Source organism: Talpa europaea, assembly GCF_964194135.1.
Source record: "Talpa europaea genome assembly, chromosome: 16".
Classification (NCBI taxonomy): domain Eukaryota; kingdom Metazoa; phylum Chordata; class Mammalia; order Eulipotyphla; family Talpidae; genus Talpa; species Talpa europaea.
The window spans coordinates 41,730,988-41,750,132 of NC_140084.1; the positions used below are offsets into that span (position 1 = coordinate 41,730,988).

Genomic DNA, 19,145 nt, shown 5'->3' on the forward strand with positions numbered 1-19,145 from the left:
AGTCAGAAGCGCGGGAGGGCCTCACACCTGCTTTTAAAGCGCACACAGCAGGACCAGACTTCCTTTAACTCTAGATCGCGGCTCCCTGCAGCCTCCAATGCATGCGTCCCTTCCCAGTGCGCCTGCGCCTGCCGCACGAGGCCGCTGTTGCCACGGCTGAGCCCAGGAAAGGGCCGGCTTTCCCAGTCCGGGGTAAGAGGGGGCCCAGACAAGGGCGAGAGGGCAGGTTCGGGCCCCGGGCTCCACGTGAGTCAGCGGAGGGGCTGGCTCCTGCCCCCTCGGGGGAGACCGGCGGCCGGACGGCGGCTCTTCGGGAAGGAGCCTTCGGGGTCCTTCATCCTGGCCTCAGCGCTACGCCTGGGCGGCGGCTGTCCAGCCACGTTCGGAGCGTAGGGGGCGGTGCGCCCCGGGGCCCGAGGCGGGGCGTGGTGCGGGGCGACCGGCGCTCTGTCCCAGCAGGCGCCGAGCGGCAGGAGAGCGCCCCAGGCGAACGCGCCCGCGGCGCCGCCCCCGGGGTCGGATGTCTCTCTCGGGCTCCCGTCCATCCGCCCCGCCCCTGCGCCCCCATTGGCCGCCGCCCAGGCCCGGGGCGGGGGAGGGGGAGCGAGTGGGCGGGGCCGAGTGGCGTCAGCGCAAGATGGCGGCCTCGGCGGCGCTGTTCCTGCGCTTGCGGAGCGGGCTCCGGCTCAGCGCGCGGGGGCTGTGCGCGAGGTTGGCGACGCCGTCCCCCCGGGCCCCGGATCAGGTGAGCGGGACGATGCGGCCTGCGGCGTGAGGACCCCGTTCCTGGGGTTCCTGGCGAACCGCTACTGTCCGGAGATTGTGGGACGCGGCACCTCAGGGTGCTGAATGGAATGCCGCCCGCATTTGGGGGCGCTTCCCTGCCTCCCCGGGTGGACGACGTTGCTCCCCCGGACTAAAACTGAGAGTTCAGCTGCGTCCTCAGGACCCCACCTCTTCTGGGTTTCACCCCCTCTGGATCCCACGTGCGTGCTGGGGCCGGGGGTCACCTGTTTCCTATCTCGGTTCCCGTTCAGGTAATACTTGACGGGCGGGGACCCAGGGACACTGGGGTCCCAACTGGGCTATTTTCTTTGCGGTGCTGGCGGCGAGGTAGGCCTGTGGGCATATGATTCGACCTGCCTCCATGTTGACAGCCCTCCAGCCATTCTGACCTCCAGGTCTATCACTTCCTTGCCCTGCTTCCCCAAGCCTGGACGCGCAGTTGCGCCCTGGTCTCCCGCTCGCATTCCTTCCGCTCGATACACCTCCACCGTGAGCCCCAGCCGCCTGAATGCCCATCCTGACCCCTTGCGTGTCCTCCATTACCTGGCTTTCGGCATCTGTGTCGGACCAGGCTCCCTGTTCTCATCTCCCTGCCCTGCTTTTGGGGCCTCCAGGCCCTCCAGTTGCCTCTGGTATCCAGGGCACCCCCTGTCAACTCTTGAATTCTTGGTATCCTGGCACCAGTTTAGTTCTTGATCCTTGTGAGACATCCACTCTCCGGGCTGCTCGTCCCCCAAGCACTCGGAGGCTTATGTTGGTTTCTGCTTCCTGGCTACCAAACTTTATTCTCTGACCAGAGCCCCAAATCACCCTCATCTCCCCTTCTCCTGGCCAACCACTGCCCTCTCAACCACAGGCCGCAGAGATCGGGAGCCACGGAGGCGTTAAGACCCAGGCCCAGGGCCCACAACAGCAGCGGGGCACGGAAGGTCCCAGCTACGCCAAGAAAGTCGCACTCTGGCTTGCTGGGCTGCTCGGGGCCGGGGGGACCGTGAGCATTGTCTATATCTTCGGTGAGGGACATAGCCCTGTATCCCAGTTTGGTTCTGTGCCCCTCTGCAGACCTTTCTTCCCTTTCCCCTAAAGATGGACTTCCCCATCTTTACCTCCTGTCTCCTCCCGTAGTAGAGCAGCTAGAATTCAGAACCTTAGAAATGGGGAAAGTCTCAACCTGTCTTATCAAGGTCTTTATCTCTCTAATTGACTCCTGCATGAGGCTACAGGGAGTCAAGTGCAGGAGAGATGATGGGGAGGGACAGGGGTGGACCAGCCCTCTGAGCTACTTTTTCCCCTCGGCAGCCACAAGTCCACACTTCCCTCTAGTCCTTTCATTCCTCAGATACCTAGGAGGCTCACTTTTACCCCCAGACTCAGGGATCCCGGCTACCTGCCCCTACCCTCTTCCTTAAGACCCAAGAGCCCAGGCCCCAATTCCTCCTTTTCATCCCTGTCTCCCTTGCAGGAAACAACTCTGTGGATGAAAATGGTGCCAAGGTGAGGGGGAAAGAGCCCCAGATCCCTTGCCTGAGTTACCATCCCCGGAGTCCCCTCCCCTTTGGTCTGCTCAGGCTCATCTCTGTTCTGGGGTGAACCCTTCCCAAGGACCTGTGCCAACTCCTCTCAGGGACTCCTCTCAGGGATTCCTTTTCTGGGTGTGATGGGGTTCTGTCTCTGTTGTCCGAAACTGTCTCTTTCTCTCTACCTCCCAGATCCCCGATGAATTCGACGATGGTGAGTAAACAGCACAGATTCGGAGTTTCCGTGACCCCTTCTCCAAACTCTGCCCTGTAATTTACAGTTGTTGTCTTCCCCAGCTCGGAGTCCCAACCCCTCCTCCAGGGTGATGAGGGGTGGGGGAGTCAGCAGCTGGATGGCTTTGGGGGAGATACATAACAAAGCCCCATCCCTTTTCCGGGGCCCCTCAGCCTGGGAGCAGATGGTCAGGGAAGGGTGGGGGAGGGGAGCCAGGGTGGGCGTGTTGGGGGAACGCTGCTGTCTGTCACCCACCTGTCTGTCACCCGCCGCCGGACACTTGGCTTCCTGTGCCTTAGATCTGAGCCTCCGCAGCCCCTATCCCCCTCCTCTTTATGACAGCCTCCCCCCACCTCCCGGCCACTACCCCACCCTGCTCCTCATTTCCAAGACAATGCCTTCTTCCCCCTTCCCCCTCTGGGACGAGGCGATTCTGAAAATGGAGAGTAGAGAGTGGTCGTCCACTCTCAGTAGAGCCCGCTACTACGGCTCTTCCCTGGAGAAAAAGAAAAATGGTTGGTCCGGAAAGCCACCTGTTTGCTGGGGAATCTGCAGGCCGCTGTGTGAACATAGGCTTTAACCTGGGCACGGGGGCAAGTATACGCTCTAGCTGGGCAGGCCGCTGTACCTGGCTTAAAGAAATGGATATTCTCTTTTCGGCGAGGCAGGTGCACGTGCTCTTATGAAACGGGTGTGTTTGCTATCTTTTTTTTTTTTTTTTTTTAGAGGCATGTTTTATTTATTTATTTATTTGTTTGTTTGCTTGTTCGTTTATACAAGCACTGGGTACAGTCAGAAGCACGGGAGGGTGAGAGAATTCACCAGAGCCAGAGCGGGGAGCAGAGCAGGCAGAAGGACCGAAGTACACTGCTGAGGGGAGCAGCGGGCAGCAGGAGAGGTCTGCGCACCATGCGGGACCCTCCTCCGGTGGCCGGGGAGCAGCCGGGGATCGAACTGGCGCCGCAGAGGCCGCGGGCAGCTTCGCAACCCAGCGCTCAACCGCTGCGCCACCGGGGAGGCCCCGTGTTTGCTATCTTGAGTGCCTCTGATATTTTGGTTTTTAAAAGGCAAGTCCCTAAATAATAGTTTACTGTGCTGAGAGTACCATTCGGAAGTGGGCAGTCCTATACGTTTCCTGGTTTAAACTGGATTCAGTGGAGTCATTTGAATCAGGGTTTTTCAACCTCTGCCCTATTGCTGCTTTGGGCCAGAAAAGTTGTGAGGGAGTGTCCCGTGCGCTGCTGCATCTTTGACTGCCTTCGGGTCTCCCGCCACTGGATTCCAGCGGCAACCAATCAGAACCGTCCATAGACATTCCCAGAGTTCCCGCAAGGGGGGCGCCAGACCACTCCTAGTGGAGACCCCCTGTTTGGACCCGCTGTGTGGCTTGGAGAGACTCAGCGCCCTGGCTTGAAGCAGGGTGATCTGGAAGCCCAGGGGTTCACGGTGGACGTGCGGCCTGGCCGTTAAATCAGCAGAATTATATGCGCACGTGGGAATACTCTGTTTTGCACCTGGGGTGCTGGGCAGGTTTAAATGGGGCAGGTGAATGAATGTGTTCCTGCCCGGTGGCTATGTGAGTGCTGTCTGCCTCCGGGCCTGTGAGCTGGTTTAGTCAACTGGGCACAGACTTGTTTTCAGCTGGTAAGTAAATAAACGCCTCGTGTATTGTCTGGTCTGGGAGGCCGAGGGCGGCTTATCTGGGAATCCCTTCCTGCGTTCTAGATCCAGTTCTGGTACAGCAGCTGCGCCGCACATACAAATACTTCAAAGATTATAGACAGGTGAGTGGGAGCCCTGCTCCGGGTCCCCGACTCTCCCTCGCCTGCCCTCTGGCTCCTGGCCTGAGCGTCCCCATTCTCTCCCTCCCCCTCAGATGATCATCGAGCCCACCAGCCCCTGTCTTCTCCCGGACCCGCTGCGGGAGCCCTACTACCAGCCGCCCTACACGCTGGTCTTGGAGCTCACGGGTGTCCTCCTGCACCCCGAGTGGTCGGTGTGTCCTGGGGAAGGTGTAGCAGGTTGGGGACAACGGGTAGAGCTGGGTGGCCGGATGGTGGTGAAGGGGTTAAAAGCATGGACTCCGGAGCCAGACTGGGGTTGAGCCCCAGTCCCGCTGTGTATTCCTGGGGGGGGGGGCATCACTCATCGCCTCGCTCCCTTGCCATGAGAAGGGGCTCATGACCCCGCCCAGCGTGTGGACCATTGTAGGTGCGGTCAGTAGCGTGCCAGGACCCGACCCGCAGTCACAGCCATGGGTTCCTGCCCCCAGGGCCACGCAGACAGTGGGGAGCCCTGTGTTTCTGGGACTCCCTCAGGTTGGGTCCTTGTTATCCCCTTGGGGCTCTGAGGCCACTGGGGTCGTGTCTCACTGTCCTCACCGCCTCCCCAGCTGGCCACCGGCTGGAGGTTTAAGAAGCGTCCTGGCATCGAGACCTTGTTTCAGCAGCTCGCCCCCTTGTATGAAATCGTCATCTTTACGTCAGAGACAGGCATGGTGAGGACCCAAGACGGGCGAGGTGAACGTGGCGGCGGGCGAGGGAGGGCTGCCGGGCTGGGGCTCGGCCCGACCTCCGTGCTTCCCTCCCCCGCCCCAGACTGCGTTTCCACTGATTGACAGTGTGGACCCTCATGGCTTCATCTCCTACCGCCTCTTTCGGGATGCCACGAGATACATGGATGGACACCATGTTAAGGTGCCACGTAGGGGCCACGGGTGGCCCGTGGGGTTGGGGGTGGGGTATCGCATGTCTTCAGGGAAGGGGGACCCAGCTTTGATGCCATCCTCAGCCCTGCTTCTGTGCCCACCCTGGCAGGACACCTGCTGCTTGGCTGGCCCCTGGGCCCGTCTCCTTTTCTCAGAATCTGGGGCGGGGAGCAGATCATGGGGTCTCCCTAAAGAATACAGTTGGGGTGAGGGAAGAGGAAAGCTTGGAAGCCGGCGTGCCCGGTGTGGGCTTGGTTCGGCCTGGCGTCTGTCAGTGCGACTACTGCTCCAGTCCGTGGGCCTGGGCCCGAGGGCCCCCGTGTCTAGCTGTCTGTGGGGTTTTTGACTGTGTTGGGGATTTGTGTAGTCATTTGGGGTCAGCATGGCTCCAATCGGGGTCCTGAAGGGCCTGTGTCTGAGAGGCTGAGTGACTCCTCAGGTGTCGCTGTAGATCTCTGTCTGTCCCCCTTTATCTGGGTGAGCTGCAGCTTGTCAGTCATCTGGTGTCATGGCCCAACAGCACCCTGCTTCTGGTGGGGGGTGGGGTTTAAGGTAATCCTGGCCTGGTCTCTGGGAGCACCCCACCCCTAGAGGCCATGTATGTGTTGCGTGTGTCTCTGTCTACCTGTCTCCCTCGCCCCCGGGGCTCCCGGCAGGGAGGGCAGGGAAGGAGCACAGGCCTTGACCCGACTGTCACCCACTTCCAGGATATTTCGTGCCTGAACCGGGACCCTGCCCGGGTAGTAGTCGTGGACTGCAAGAAGGAGGCCTTCCGCCTACAGCCCTACAACGGTGTCGCCCTGAGGCCCTGGGACGGCAACTCCGATGACCGGGTCTTGTTGGACCTGTCCGCCTTCCTCAAGAGTGAGGCTGCCCCCTCCCCCGGCCTCCTGGCCTTTCGCCTGGAAACCCTGCTCCCCGAGAGGAGTAACAGACAGCTTCTGGCTTGTCTGTCGTGTGCCCGTGGGGGCCCTGTGAGCATCTTGTCCTTAGAGGCTTCTCAGTGTTTGGGCAATTTTAGGGAATGTTCCAGCAACCCTTTCGGTGTGTTGAGAAGTATCCCAGGTAGCACCAGCCCCCCGCGGCATCTGACCTTTACCCTTACCCGTTCCCCCTGGCCTTCAGCCTGGCTCACCCTCCCGCTGTGCCCGCAGCTATCGCTCTGAACGGGGTGGAGGATGTCCGGACGGTGCTGGAGCACTACGCCTTGGAGGATGACCCGCTGGAGGCTTTCAAACAGCGACAAAGCCGGCTGGAGCAGGTGGGTGCCCAGACCCCAGCCCCGAGGGGCCCGCTCCCAGCGGAGGAGCGCTGAAGCAGGACATCTCACGCCACCAGTCCTCTTTTGCACACAGGCTGTCCCTGGGGGCTCTGTTGACGGGGGGTTGCCTCTGCAGCCCGCTCTGAGAAAGGCAGCCTGAAAGGCCTCTGATGGGTCTGGCACCAGGGTCGTCCTCAATGGTCTCGCACATCTGGGGCCCAGGTTTTTTGTGGATCCGGTCTGGAAAGGAGGATCTCTGGACACTTGGCCATGGGTCCAGGGCAGGAGTTCTGATGGTCTTGGGGTGACCCTAAGCGTGGGCTAAGCCTGGGAAGGAGATTGCCTGGGGTCAGGGCCAAGTGGGGGCCAAGCTTCTAGGGTGGGTTCATGGGGGCAGGGCCGGAACTCCCGAGGGGCTAGAGAGGCAATCCATTGAAATTGGGGGATCGGGGCCCTAGGAGCTGCGTCACCCAATCTGGTAGAGAGCCACAGAGTTTGGGCTCGGGGTCTCCCTAGCATCCAGGTTGCAACAATAAGACTCTGGGATCGGTATGCAGGGAGGCCCTGGGGCTCTTGGGGTCCAAGCCTGGGCTCCTGTCGCTCAGAGGTGGCTCTTGATGGCGTCGGGGCTTCCTCTCTAGGTCCCAGAACCTTCTGGGTACGGACTGATGATCGGGGCGGAGCAGGGGGAGTTTTGGGGAAGGATTCTGGTCTGGGCAGAGGTAACCTCTGAGTGGAGGGCAGGGGACTTGGGAGTCAGGGAGGAGCTCTGCCCCCCGGCTGACCCTACCGCCCCTCTGTCTTTCCCCAACCCCAGGAGGAGCAGCAGCGTCTGGCTGAGCTCTCCAGATCCAGCAAGCAGAACCTCTTCTTCGGTTCTCTCACCAGCCGCTTGTGGCCTCGCTCCAAACAGCCCTGACTTCCGGGCCGCCTCAAACTCAGTGCCTGGGTCCTGGGCCCCGGTGCTCCCAGACCAAGGCTTGGGCAGCCACATGTCCAATAAAATCCATCCCAGACGCCACACTCCTGTGTCCAGAGAGTCACCGGGTGGGGGCTTCGGGGTGAGGTCTGCACCTCTTGTCCGTGGCCCCGCAGTGGCTGGCCGCCGGTCCAGCGCAGTGTGTGCCTCGCGGGTCGGGGTCACTTGTAGCCCTGGCCCGGCATCTGAACACCTGCTCTAGCTGCATCTTCTAGTGTGCTGTGTGAGCTGTGAAGAGTGTGTGTCCCTCTCCGGCCCCGCATCCCCATCTGGGGGACGGCAAAGGGAGACTGGCACTAGGTTTTTTAAAGGCAGTAGCTGCCAGGCTGCCGGGAAGTGTTGCTTCCAGAGCGGGGCCTCTGGCCGGCAGAGGTCACCCGTCCTCAAGAGGGCAGCTCTGCCCGCTCTGCCCCGGCGGGAGGGTGGGCCTAGAGTTGCTCGAATTTCTGAGTTTCAAAAGAAACCAGAATTTGGGGTTTTTATATTAAATCTCCCAACTTGTAAATACTGGCCCCTCACTGAGGCCAGCAGGCCATGTCGCGCAGCCGTGGTCCCGGGTGGGGCGGACGCCATGTTCCTCTCTGCTCCATCCACGCCAGAGCCGATGGCTACACGGGGCTCTCCAGGGCTTGAAAGTGGCCAATGTGCCTGGAACCGAATCTTAGGTATTGTTTTATGTCAAGTACTTTGACCTGAAGTGGCCACAGGGGCTGCCCGGCTCACGCCCTGGGTGGCCTAGCTGCGTGTCACTCGGGAGTGTGCGTTCTGGGCCCAGCAGCTGCCTCCCGCAGTGTGAGCTGGAGTGAGTTACTTGCCCTCTCCTGCCTCAGTTTCCACATCTGTAAAATAATCATGGCGTCTACCTCCAAGGCAAGGCTTAAGGGTGGAGCAAGGCCCTCCTGTGGGCCCTCACGGTAGCGGTGGCAAGTTCAGGGCAAGCCTCTTTCTGCCTCATTTTCCCCAACTGACCCTGGGGGGTGGTCGTGAGAGGTAATGGGGCACGTGCTCCCAGGCTGTTGTGTGTCCACGCGGCTCGGGCATCCACGGTTGCCTTGTTCCTCCGGCTGCCCCCCTCCCCCTGCCTCACCCCTGCCCATGCCCCCAGCTGTGCCAGCCCCTGCCATCACAGGCAGCATTTGGTGCTGGCACCAGTCCAATATTTTCCATTTAAAAGAAAGACCTCGCCTGGTGTTTGTTCAATTAAAAAGTACTTGAAACAGTGTGGGCCAGATCAAACCTCTGCAGTCTAGATTTTTTTAAAAGGTTCACAGATATCTACACAGAAGAATTAGATTTCTCTGCCCCCTCCACATCATCCGAGTCCAGAGGGTGTGGACTGCAATCCTAGGGGGTATCTGACGTGTCAGTGTCCCTGGCTCGAGGGCGGCCTCTGAGTGAGGCCAAGCCCATGCCTACTTTACCTGAGTAGGTAACCAAAGCTAAGGTGAAGACCGGGTCTCATGTTTGGGAACTGTGATCCTGGGGAGCCTCTCGAGTGTGTGCTAGCTTGTCTCACTGGGTGGCACCCCTCGTCCCACCACTTTTACTGAGGAGTCAGTCTTGAAACGTGACAGCTCTGTCTACCCACAGGGCATGAGGGGAGGATTCAGGAATGGCTCCTAAGGGTAAGGCTCTGGCAGTGTGGACACACGCTAGTGCCCCGTGGACCCTCAGGCTTCTCCCCACTCTGGTGCTGAGAGGCCACACCACCTCACGGCAAGTGGCAGAAGGGAAGGAGAGGGTTGGGTCTGTGCAGGCAGCCTCTGAGACACCTTTGTGTGCCACGGCCTAGGGGGGTTTCTCAACGTGCTCTGAGCTCTAGGGCTGCACCCGAGGGGCACGATTGGGCCGCTGTTAAGAGTACCCCCACAGGGGTAGATTTTCCATCACCCACCACACCTGCCAGCCTTGTGGTCCTGGGCCAGATCTGGAACATCTGTCTCCATAAGAGGGGAGCGCCTCTGTCATGCGCTCAAAGCTCTAGACCGCCAGACTCATTGTACGCACTTGGGTTCAGCAGCGATAGGAGGAAAAAGGCTCTGCCCTCATGCTAATACTTCTACGGAGGGGGGCAATGCTGGTGGTGGTAGACGCAGAAAAAGTGTGACAAGAGGAGGCGTGACTTGGGAAGTCGGGTGCTATTTTAGATTGGGTGGGACGGTCAGGGCCTCCCAGCTTTGGAGATGTGTTTGAGCAGAGACCAGCATCAAAGGCGAGAACAAGCCATGGGGGAACCTTTGCGTGTGCCAGGTAACCTCAGGGCCTCTGCCCTTGCTCTTCTCTGCCAGGAACGTTTTTTCCCCAGGATCCCTATCTCCTTCCTCCCCTCCTCTAGGTCGCTGCTCTTCTCAGCGTGGTGTCTGAGATTGGCATGTGAGAAATCCTGAGTTGCCAAAAAGACAGGTGGCATTTCCTTAAATTAAGTGTCACACATAGGGCCTCCCCGGTGGCGCAGCGGTTGAACGCTGGGTTGGGAAGCTGCCAGCCGCCTCTGCAGTGCCGGTTCAATCCCCGGCCACCGGGTGATAGTCCCACATGGCGCGCAGACCCCTCCTGCCGCCCGCTGCTCCCCTCAGCAGTGTACTTCGGTCCTTCTTCCTGTTCTGCTCCCTGCTCTGGCTCTGGTGAATCCTCTCACCCTCCCGCGCTTCTGACTGTACCCAGTGCTTGTGTGAATAAATAAATCATTTAAAAAAAAGAGTGTCACACATAGGTGGAGACCCTATGGGTCAGAGTGGTGAGGGTTAGGATAGAGGGACCAGGGGTCTGTGGGAACTCAGGGAAGGTGTGTCCAGCCCCCCCCCCCCTTGGGCAGCGGTAGTGAGGTGAAGTCTGAATGGTGAAAATAAAGAAGAGCGAGGAACGAATAACCAGTCGACGTGACTACAGTAGAGCCTGGGGTGTTGGGACACTCAGAAATTTATTCTCGGGAATAAAAGGAAACTCTTGAAATCTTTATTCAAAACTCCGGATCACTTGCCATGGCAGGGCTCTGCCGGGCTGTGTCGAGTAGTTATTCTTCCAAAAGAGGATTTTACATACACGCACACACGGGCCCATCATCACTATTAACTGCTAAGTAGCGATTTGTATGGGGCGGGGACGTGCCCCACGGGCTTTGCACGGAGGAAATGATGACGACCACGGCCTGAGCATCTGTTGTCCTCGCCGTGGCCCTGGAACAGGGAGGGCTCCCGGAGGGCGTGGGGGGAACCCCTCCCCCGTTCATCCTGGAGGCAGGGAGCAGGGCCCTGCCTGACCGAACTTCCTGCCCATTTGCTCCTCACACCTTCCGGAGACCAAACGGGGGCCCGGCTGAGGCACCGAGGGGGAGGGGGCGCCGCCCGGCAGATGGCGGCATTTGCATACAGCTGGGCGCCCCGCTCCCGCGGCCCGCGCCCGGGCGTCTGCAGCGCCGGCGATGCGGGGCTGGGGAGGGCGGCTTTGTTTGGGGGAGGAGAAAACACACCAGCACACACACTCAGGGCCCCCCGAGACCCCAGATCTTCATGGTGTCCACACGCGGCTGCCCCGGGGACCGCCTCCGCGAGATCCCCACACTCGCGCCCCGAGTCGGCCCCACCTGGAAGGGCCGCCCCCGCGCACGCCCGCGGCACCTGCACAGACGCCCAGGCACGGCTTCGCGCCCCTGCGCTCGGGCCCAGGAGCTCAGGTAGACGCTGCCCAGGCGCCTCCCGCCGCGCGCCGGCCGTGCCCCCCTGGCTGCTCCCGGGCAGGGGCTGCGCGCGCTCCGCCGCAGGACGCTCGCACACGGGCTTCTGCACTTACACCTTCCTGCACTCGCAGGGTCCCACGATCTCGCCGGCTCGCACGCCCTCCCCCCAGACGCGCTCGCTCGCGGCCACGCACACGCTCACGGATCCGAACCCGCACAACCTCACCCCGGCTCAGCCCCCGGCCCCCCAGCTGCCGCCGGCGTCGAGCCGCAGCCACACGCGCCATCGGACCCTCGCCCTCGCCCTGCCGTGCCCCTGACCCAGCCGACTCCTGCGCGCTCCCCTTCCCCCGCGACCCCCTCCCCCAGGGTCCCCCAGAGCCGGTCCCTGCCTGAAGGGGCGGGGCCGTCCCCTCACAATATAAGGCTTCGGAGCCGGCAGCTGCGGTTTTCCAGACCCCGAAAGGCCATGGTTGCGCCGCCGATGCCCCAACTCCTGTCCCAGACGGTGATCCTGGCGCTAATTTTCCTTCCGCAGGTCAGAGCCGGAGTGGAAGGGGTGGGGGGTGGAAGGGAGGGAGGCGGCGAGACTCGGGGGTCCTGGGAAGGGGTTCCCGGCTGACGGACGCCCCGGGTCCCGCGGCTCCCTCACCCCGGTGCCCTTTCCACCCCAGGCACAGCCGGCCGGCGTCTTCGAGCTGCAGATCCTCTCTTTCCGGCCCGCGCCAGGCCCGGGGACCCCAAGGTCCCCCTGCAGCGCCCGCAGTCCCTGCCGCCTTTTCTTTAGGGTCTGCCTGAAGCCCGGGGTCTCCGAAGAGGCCGCCGAGTCTCCGTGCGCCCTGGGCGCGGCGCTTAGCGCGCCCGGGCCGGTCTACACGGAGTTGCCCAGGGGCCCCGCGCCTGGCCTGCCGCTGCCCGACGGGCTCGTGCGCGTTCCCTTCCGGGACGCCTGGCCGGTAAGACCCGGCCCCGGGGCAGCGCCGGGCGGGCGCCGTACCCAAGCCTCGGCCGCTCCCTGCCCTCAACTTCCACGACCCTGAGCCAGGCTGCCCCCTGCTGGCCTCCGTCTCCCTAGACTAGTTGCGTTCCCGGACGCTCCACCCCTGGGAACTCTCATTTTCTGGTTCAACCTGCTTTCCCGAAATGTTCCGAGCAGAGCCCCGCACGCGTGGAGCCCCACGTCCCGAGCCCTTGCACCGTCCGGAAGTCTTAACATCTCAGAATCCTCCTTCAGTGCTTAAATCCTGGGGTCCTCGTCCTTAGCCGCCATCTCCGTGCGCCTAGGGAAGCCTCTCCTACCTGCCAGCGACCCCACGTCCTCTTACCCCGTCTCAGTTCTTCCATTTGGGGCTTTAGCCAAAGCTCTCACGTCCAGCCCGGGGCCCTAAAGCACAGATGTGGACAGAGCTGTACTGGAATTCTAGATCGTTGGCCCTTTGGGCAATTACTTTCCCTTTTTTTTCCTTTTTTTTTTTAAGATTAATTTATTTATGCATACAAGAGCTGCGGTGCAGCCCAGAGGAGTAGGAGTAGGGTGTGTGTGTGTGTGTGTGTGTGTGTGTAAAACAGGGTGCACTAGAGACAGAGTGGGGAGCAGAGCAGGCAGACCTATTGAAATACACTGCCGAGAGGTGAGACAGGAGAGGTCTGCTGCACCATGTGGGTAGCTCCCTGGCCCGGGATCAAACTTGTGCTGCGGAGGCTGCGGATAGCTTCACAGTGCTGAGACTTAACCAGGGAGGCTCCACTTTCCCATTTCTAGCCTCAGTTTCTTTCTCTGTAAAGCAGGAATGAGCAGGGGAGCTCACAGGCCTCGGGGGTTACAGCAGGTATTTTGAGGGAGTGTTTCCCACATGGCGAGTGCTCAGAGCGCTCCATCATGGGCGTAAAGAACATTCTTCCTTCCTGCCCTGGGCCAGTCCCCCTGGGAGTTGTCCCTGGCCTGCCTGCCCCCCAAAGTCCATTCTCTCCTCTCTCCGTCCTGCATCCATCCAGGCCACCTTCTCGCTCATCCTGGAAACCTGGAGAGAGGAGTTAGCAGAAGAGACCAGGGGTGAGTGGCTTCAACTCTGGGCTCTCCAGGGAGCTGCGACCTGATGCCAGGTCCAGGAGGGTAACTCGGGGCTGTCTGCTGGGCGGGGGGGGTTCCCCGCGCTCCTCGAGGGTGGTGATGCAGCCCGGGGCTCCTGGCGTCTCAGCGCGGACACCCCGGGCCTGCCCTTCCCAGCACGTCAGAGGACCCCGCCCGCCCCGGGACTCGAGACTGGGTGTCTGGGCCGGGCGAGGATGCCCGCCGGAGGGCTCCGTCTCCACCGCGAATCCGAGTCCCACGCGCGGCCCTTCTCCCCGCAGGGCCCGCCTGGAGCCTGCTGGCGCGCGTGGCCGGACGGCGCCGCCTGGCGGCCGGGGGCCCCTGGGCCCGGGACGTGCAGCGCGCAGGCGCCTGGGAGCTGCACTTCTCCTACCGCGCGCGCTGCGAGCCGCCCGCCGTCGGGGCCGCGTGTGCGCGCCTGTGCCGCTCGCGCGGCGGCCCCTCGGGGTGCGTCCCGGGGCGGCGTCCCTGCGCCCCGGTGGAAGATGACTGCGACGCGCCTCGTGAGTCTTGCGTTCATTCATCCCCTTAGCTGCGCTCCCGGCCCCCCGCCCCTGTCATGGCCTAGGCACCCTCTGCAGGAAACCGGGGTCCCCAGGGTCCGTTCCAAGTACTCCTGATACCCCTCTCCAGGGAGCCGGGACAGGCCCCTGCCGCTGACAGTGCCCTGCTCCCGCTCCACTCGGTCCTCAGCTCCCTGCAGTGTCCAGCCACGGATTTTGGGGATACTGGGGGCCCGGTCCCTGCGGAGCTGTCATCATCGTCCTGAGTCACTTCCCACGTTCCAGCTTTTGTGGAAACCGAGTGCCCTAATCTTACCTCCAGGCTTTCCTGGGTTTTCTGACTCTGTTCTTCCCAGCACTCTTGTCGCCCCTAATGTGTACCTGAAACCCATTGCATTTGTTCCCAGTTCCTTCCTTAACCCATATTCACGCACCTTTCCAGTTAGTAGGTCCCCCAAAGTGGTTGAAAGTCTGGGGTCCTGTCTACCCCACCGGCGAACTTTGACAACTGATCCCAATGCCACCTCTCCCTTCAGGCATCCTTCCTCTCCGTCTGTGTCCTTGCCCACCAGGTCAGGTCCCTTTGCTTTCTAACACTGGAGATCCCCGACTTACACCCTCCCCAGATTTCTGAAGCCCTCAGAAGCTCCTAGGAATCCCAGACTTATCCGGATCCTCCAAGCCCTGCCCTAATGCAACTCCACCCCCACACCCCGACAGGGCAAGTGTCACACTCTTCCCCATGGCTGGTCCCCTTCCTTCAGTCTCTTCTCTCCAAACTCTGACCTGCAGCCCCTCATTAGCCCTCCACCCCCATTCCACTGTCTTCGCACACACATACACACAGAGACGCCGGGGCCCAGTGGCCTGGGTTCACTTGGTCGCTGCTCTACTTCCTGGCTGGGCGAGTCCCCCCTAGGCCCCAGTTTCCCTGTGTGTGAGGGGGAGGTGGCAGAACCATCTAGCGCAGAGGGTGATCTGTCACGAGCCTGAAGCAGGGTGAAGCGCAGAAAGAGCTCAGAAACTTCTGTGCTCCTGACCCCGTGACAGCCCCTCATCTACTCTCTTCCCTCCGCCTCCCACACAGCGGCGTGCCGAGCCGGCTGCAGCCCAGAGCATGGCTTCTGTGAGCAGCCCGATGAGTGTCAATGTCTGCTCGGCTGGACCGGGCCCCTCTGCACTGTCCCTGTGTCCACCAGCAGCTGCCTCAGCCCCCAGGGCCCATCCTCGGCCAACACCGGATGCCTCGTACCCGGGCCCGGGCCCTGTGACGGGAACCCCTGTGCCAACGGGGGCAGCTGCAGTGTCGGTATCTCCCCTTCCCACCTCATCCCGAGCATTCCTTTCTGGGGTTCCCACCGTTCCCTGTATCCCCATGATACAGCTTGGGGATGGCTGGGGATGGGATGTCAGGGAGGGCTTCCTGGAGGTGGGGAAGCTGACAGGGAGGGCTTCCTGGAGGTGTCCAGCTTGCTTCTGGGACTTTGAAATAGGATTAGGTGATGGGAAGGGGAGCGGGCGGCACCGTAGAGTTGTGGGAATGGGAACGAGGAGATCAGGAGGAGGCTCTGTGGCGGCCTGAGGAACAGGATCAAGTTAGGACATGGTTGTTTGGATGGAATTTGGAAGGGTAGATCAGATGGGCAGCGTATGTCGGGCGGATGTGGGCACAGGGTCGTGCCCACATGCCCTCCATAGCCTCCTCCCTGTGGGGTTGGATGGGCAGACCCGGAAGCACAGGGAGGATCCAAGGGCTGTCAGGGAGGACTGTGCAGGTGAGGCTGTGCAAGCTGAGGTGCGAGATGGTGGGGAGTCTCCACTAGGGGTCAAAGGTGATGCACGGGTTGGAATTGTCCTGCAAGGAGATCCCGATCCAAAGTCCCATGTGCCCCTGTGCAGGAGACCCCTGGGTCCTTCGAGTGCGCCTGTCCCCGGGGGTTCTATGGATTACGATGCGAGGTGAGCGGGGTGACGTGTGCGGATGGACCTTGCTTCAATGGCGGCTTGTGCGTGGGAGGTGCGGACCCCGACTCTGCCTACATCTGCCACTGCCCGCCTGGCTTCCAAGGCTCCAACTGTGAGAAGAGGGTGGACCGGTGCAGCCTGCGGCCATGCCAGAACGGTGAGGTGGGGGGCAGAGTGGGGATGCCCCGGCAAAGGGGTCCCGCATGGCCCAGTGGGCAAGGGTAGGGCTCTGCTCAGCCCTGGGTGGGAACCCTGACTTTGTCTCCCCTAGCACCGTGGCCTCCCGCTCTGCCTAGCCTCAGTCTGTCATGTGAAATGGGGATGGGGATCGGCATGGCCATCCCGTTTATGGCATATGTAACGTGTGCCAGGCCCTGTTGCAGGTACTGGGGTACAGCAAGGCATGAAATGGACAAGAAGCCCTGCCCTTGCAGAGCTGAGGGGATGGGGCAGGCAGTGAACAAGATAAGATAAATGAGCACTAAGTGAAGCATAGGGAAGGTGGTCAGGGAAGATCTTGCTGAAGATGGGGAGCCAGGCGGGTGGGTCTCGGGGGAGCAGGCAGAGGGACTAGCAAGTGCAGACACCCTGAAGTAGGAATGTGCTTTGCGTGTGGAGAATCACAGGGAAGCGTGTGGTTGGAGCAGAACGCGAGGGAGAGTGAAGAATGAGGTCAGCGAGATGACCAAGACAGATCCTGCGGGAGGTGACTTTGTGGGTGAGATGGAGCCTTAGGAGCTATCTGAGCAATGGAGGCCAGAGCAGAGAAATCAGCAGAGAGGACAAAGAGCACCAAGGGCTTGTAATTGTCCCCACAGCACTCACGAGGGACACAGCAGCGAGCAGGACAGCTGTGGGCTGCACCTCACGGGACCTGTCTTTAGAGTTCAGAGCGGTTCGGGTTCAGGGAGTGCTGGGCTGGGCTGGAGGAAGTATCAGGGAGGGCTTCCTGGAGGAGAGGGCACATCTGAGCACAGACCTTCCTGCATTGAGAAGCTGGGCAGAGAAAAGGTGAAAAGGATGGAGGAAAAGGAGGAAGTGAAAAGCGAGGGGCGGTCTAGGCATGCGGCGAGCTGGGGTGCTGGGTGCCTGAAACCCATCAACCTTCTGGACGCGCTGATTCTCGAAGAAAAGTGCATGGGCAGCAGCGGGGAGGGCGGGAGGGAGACGCAGACTCAAGCAGGGGAGGCTGATGTCACCCAAATCGCCGCGGACCCCGAGAAACCGGGGCGCTTTCCAGGCTCCTTGCAGGCAGCTGCCCTTGCGTTCAGGTGGGCGGGGTCCACAGGGCCGAGCTACACAAAGGCGGGCGGGCTCGGGGGGCCCCTTTCTTCACGGCTGCACCCCTGACGCCCCGTTCCCCACAGGCGGTCTGTGCCTGGACTTGGGCCACGCCCTGCGGTGCCGCTGCCGCGCCGGCTTCGCGGGTCCGCGCTGCGAGCACGACCTGGACGACTGCGCCGGCCGCGCCTGCGCCAACGGGGGCACGTGCCTGGAGGGCGGGGGCGCGCGCCGCTGCTCCTGCGCGCTGGGCTTCGGCGGCCGCGACTGCCGGGAGCGCGCAGACCCGTGCGCCGCGCGCCCCTGCGCCCACGGCGGCCGCTGCTACGCGCACTTCTCCGGCCTCGTGTGCGCCTGCGCGCCGGGCTACATGGGCGCGCGCTGCGAGTTCCCGGTGCGCCCGGGCGCCGGCGCCGGCGCGTTGCCGGGAGCGCCGCGGCGCCCGCGGCCCGGGGACCCTCCGCGCTGGCTGGTGCCGCCGGCGCTGGGGCTGCTGGTGGCCGCGGGCTTGGCCGGCGCCGCGCTCCTGCTGGTCCACGCGCGACGCCGCGGCCCCGGCCGGGATGCCGGGCCTCGCTTGCTGGCGGAGACCCCGGAGCCGTCGGTCCACGGCCCCCCGGATGCGCTCAACAACCTGCGGACGCCGGAGCGACCCGGGGACGGCCCCAGGTGAGGGTCGGGCCGCGGTGACCCGAGGGCGGGTGGCCCGCGCCACCCCCCCTTTGCTGCTGGCGTCGTTGCACCCCTCGTCGGCTTGGGGTTCCCTCCCTTGCGTGGGGGGGGGCGAGCGCCGGGTGTGAGAATTCGGAGTCTGCATCTTGGTCTTTCCTCCCGCAGCGCGGTGGCCGACTGGAACCCCCCCGAAGGCGGAGGCGCGCGCGCGCCCCTCGAGCTGTCAGCGCCGCCCGTCTGCGCTCGGGAGGTAGCCACCCCGTCGGCGCGCCCGGTCCCCGACCCCGAGCGTGCGGGCCCCCGGGGCCCAGGCGGCCGCAGCTGCCCAGGGCACCCGCCGCCTCTGTCGTGGGCAGGGCAGAGTCTCTGCGAGAGCCGCGGCCCCATCTTTGCGCCCATCTCTCGTTCTCTCGCCCCCCTCTCCCTCCCTGCTGCGCGCTGCCTCCTCGTGGCCAGCCCTGTCGTCCCCAAGAGGTCGTGGGGCGCCTCGGCCCGCGCTCGTCGGGTGTCCACTGCGCGGGGAAAGGGAGCGGAGGTGCGGGGGCAGCCTGCGCTAACGCCCGCTCCCTCCCGTCTGCTTTCCAGGCCTGACCCGCCCCGTCGGCAGAGCCTGGAGGTTTCTGCCCGTTCTCGGTGGTGCCTGAGCGCTCCCTGCGGACACTCGGGAGGCGGCGCGGAAGGAGTGGCTTCCAGCCTCCCCACCCTGCTGCCAGGATCCCCTCGGGCTGAGCGCTTTGGAGTCGGAGTCGGGCGGGGGGCAGGGTTTTTGGGTGCAGAGGAGAAGAATGGACTCGTGCTGCAGGGGCGCGCAGCCTCTCATTGTATGTAAATAGGATGGGAATTAAAGTGGAGAATGGGAAGGGCGCTGGAGCCGCAGCGGGGTGAGTGTCTTTCCGAGGAGCTCTAAATCTCCCAGGCCACCCACGGCTGAGGGCTGATCGCCGTCAGCCCCGTGGCTCCAGAGAGTCGGCACTGAAGCCAGTGCCCAGAAGGAAAATTGGGAAAAACCAAGGATGTTGGGTTGAGATGTTGGTGGTGTGACTGCATCACACAGGTCACTTCCCCTCCCGTCTGTTGCGTTTATTTTTTTAAAGATTGATTGATTGATACATACAAGCACTGATACATACAAGCACTGGGTACAGTCAGAAGCGCCAGAGCGGGGAGCAGAGCAGGAGGCTGAGGAAACACTCTGCTGAGGGGAGCAGCGGGCGTGGCAGGAGCGCGCCTTGTGGGACCGTTGCCCGCGCCCGGGATGGAACCGGCGCTGCAGAGGCTGCAGGAAGCTTCGCATCCCAGCGCTCAACCACTTCGCCAGCAGGAAGGCCCTGTTGCGTTCATTTTTTCATCTGTCAAATGAGATAATAACAGGCCCAGCCTCAGAAAGATCTGGGCAGTGCAGGAGTGAGTGCAGAGCAGGCAGGCAGTCAGGAAACGTCGGTGCTCCACACTGTCTTGAAAGAAAACCCCA

At 62.4% G+C, this 19,145-nt stretch overlaps 2 protein-coding genes across 2 annotated transcripts; both read left to right on the forward strand.

Moving 5' to 3' along the window:
- Positions 1 to 637: 637 nt before the first annotated feature.
- On the forward strand, positions 638 to 7,534 carry TIMM50 (translocase of inner mitochondrial membrane 50; the record flags this gene model as incomplete). Its single annotated transcript, XM_084256597.1, has 11 exons — positions 638 to 745; positions 1,643 to 1,799; positions 2,249 to 2,280; positions 2,496 to 2,517; positions 4,264 to 4,322; positions 4,415 to 4,534; positions 4,931 to 5,035; positions 5,136 to 5,234; positions 5,953 to 6,109; positions 6,400 to 6,506; positions 7,324 to 7,534. 11 exons carry the CDS (start codon positions 638 to 640, stop codon positions 7,423 to 7,425), a joined length of 1,068 nt encoding a protein of 355 aa, XP_084112723.1. The 3' UTR covers positions 7,426 to 7,534.
- A 4,096-nt stretch (positions 7,535 to 11,630) lies between these two features.
- Positions 11,631 to 18,412, forward strand: DLL3 (delta like canonical Notch ligand 3; the record flags this gene model as incomplete). The annotated part of the gene is made up of 9 exons (XM_084257222.1): positions 11,631 to 11,699; positions 11,836 to 12,117; positions 13,157 to 13,214; positions 13,514 to 13,756; positions 14,844 to 15,061; positions 15,656 to 15,878; positions 17,089 to 17,671; positions 17,840 to 17,924; positions 18,260 to 18,412. 9 exons carry the CDS (start codon positions 11,631 to 11,633, stop codon positions 18,263 to 18,265), a joined length of 1,767 nt encoding a protein of 588 aa, XP_084113348.1. The 3' UTR covers positions 18,266 to 18,412.
- Positions 18,413 to 19,145: the final 733 nt, after the last annotated feature.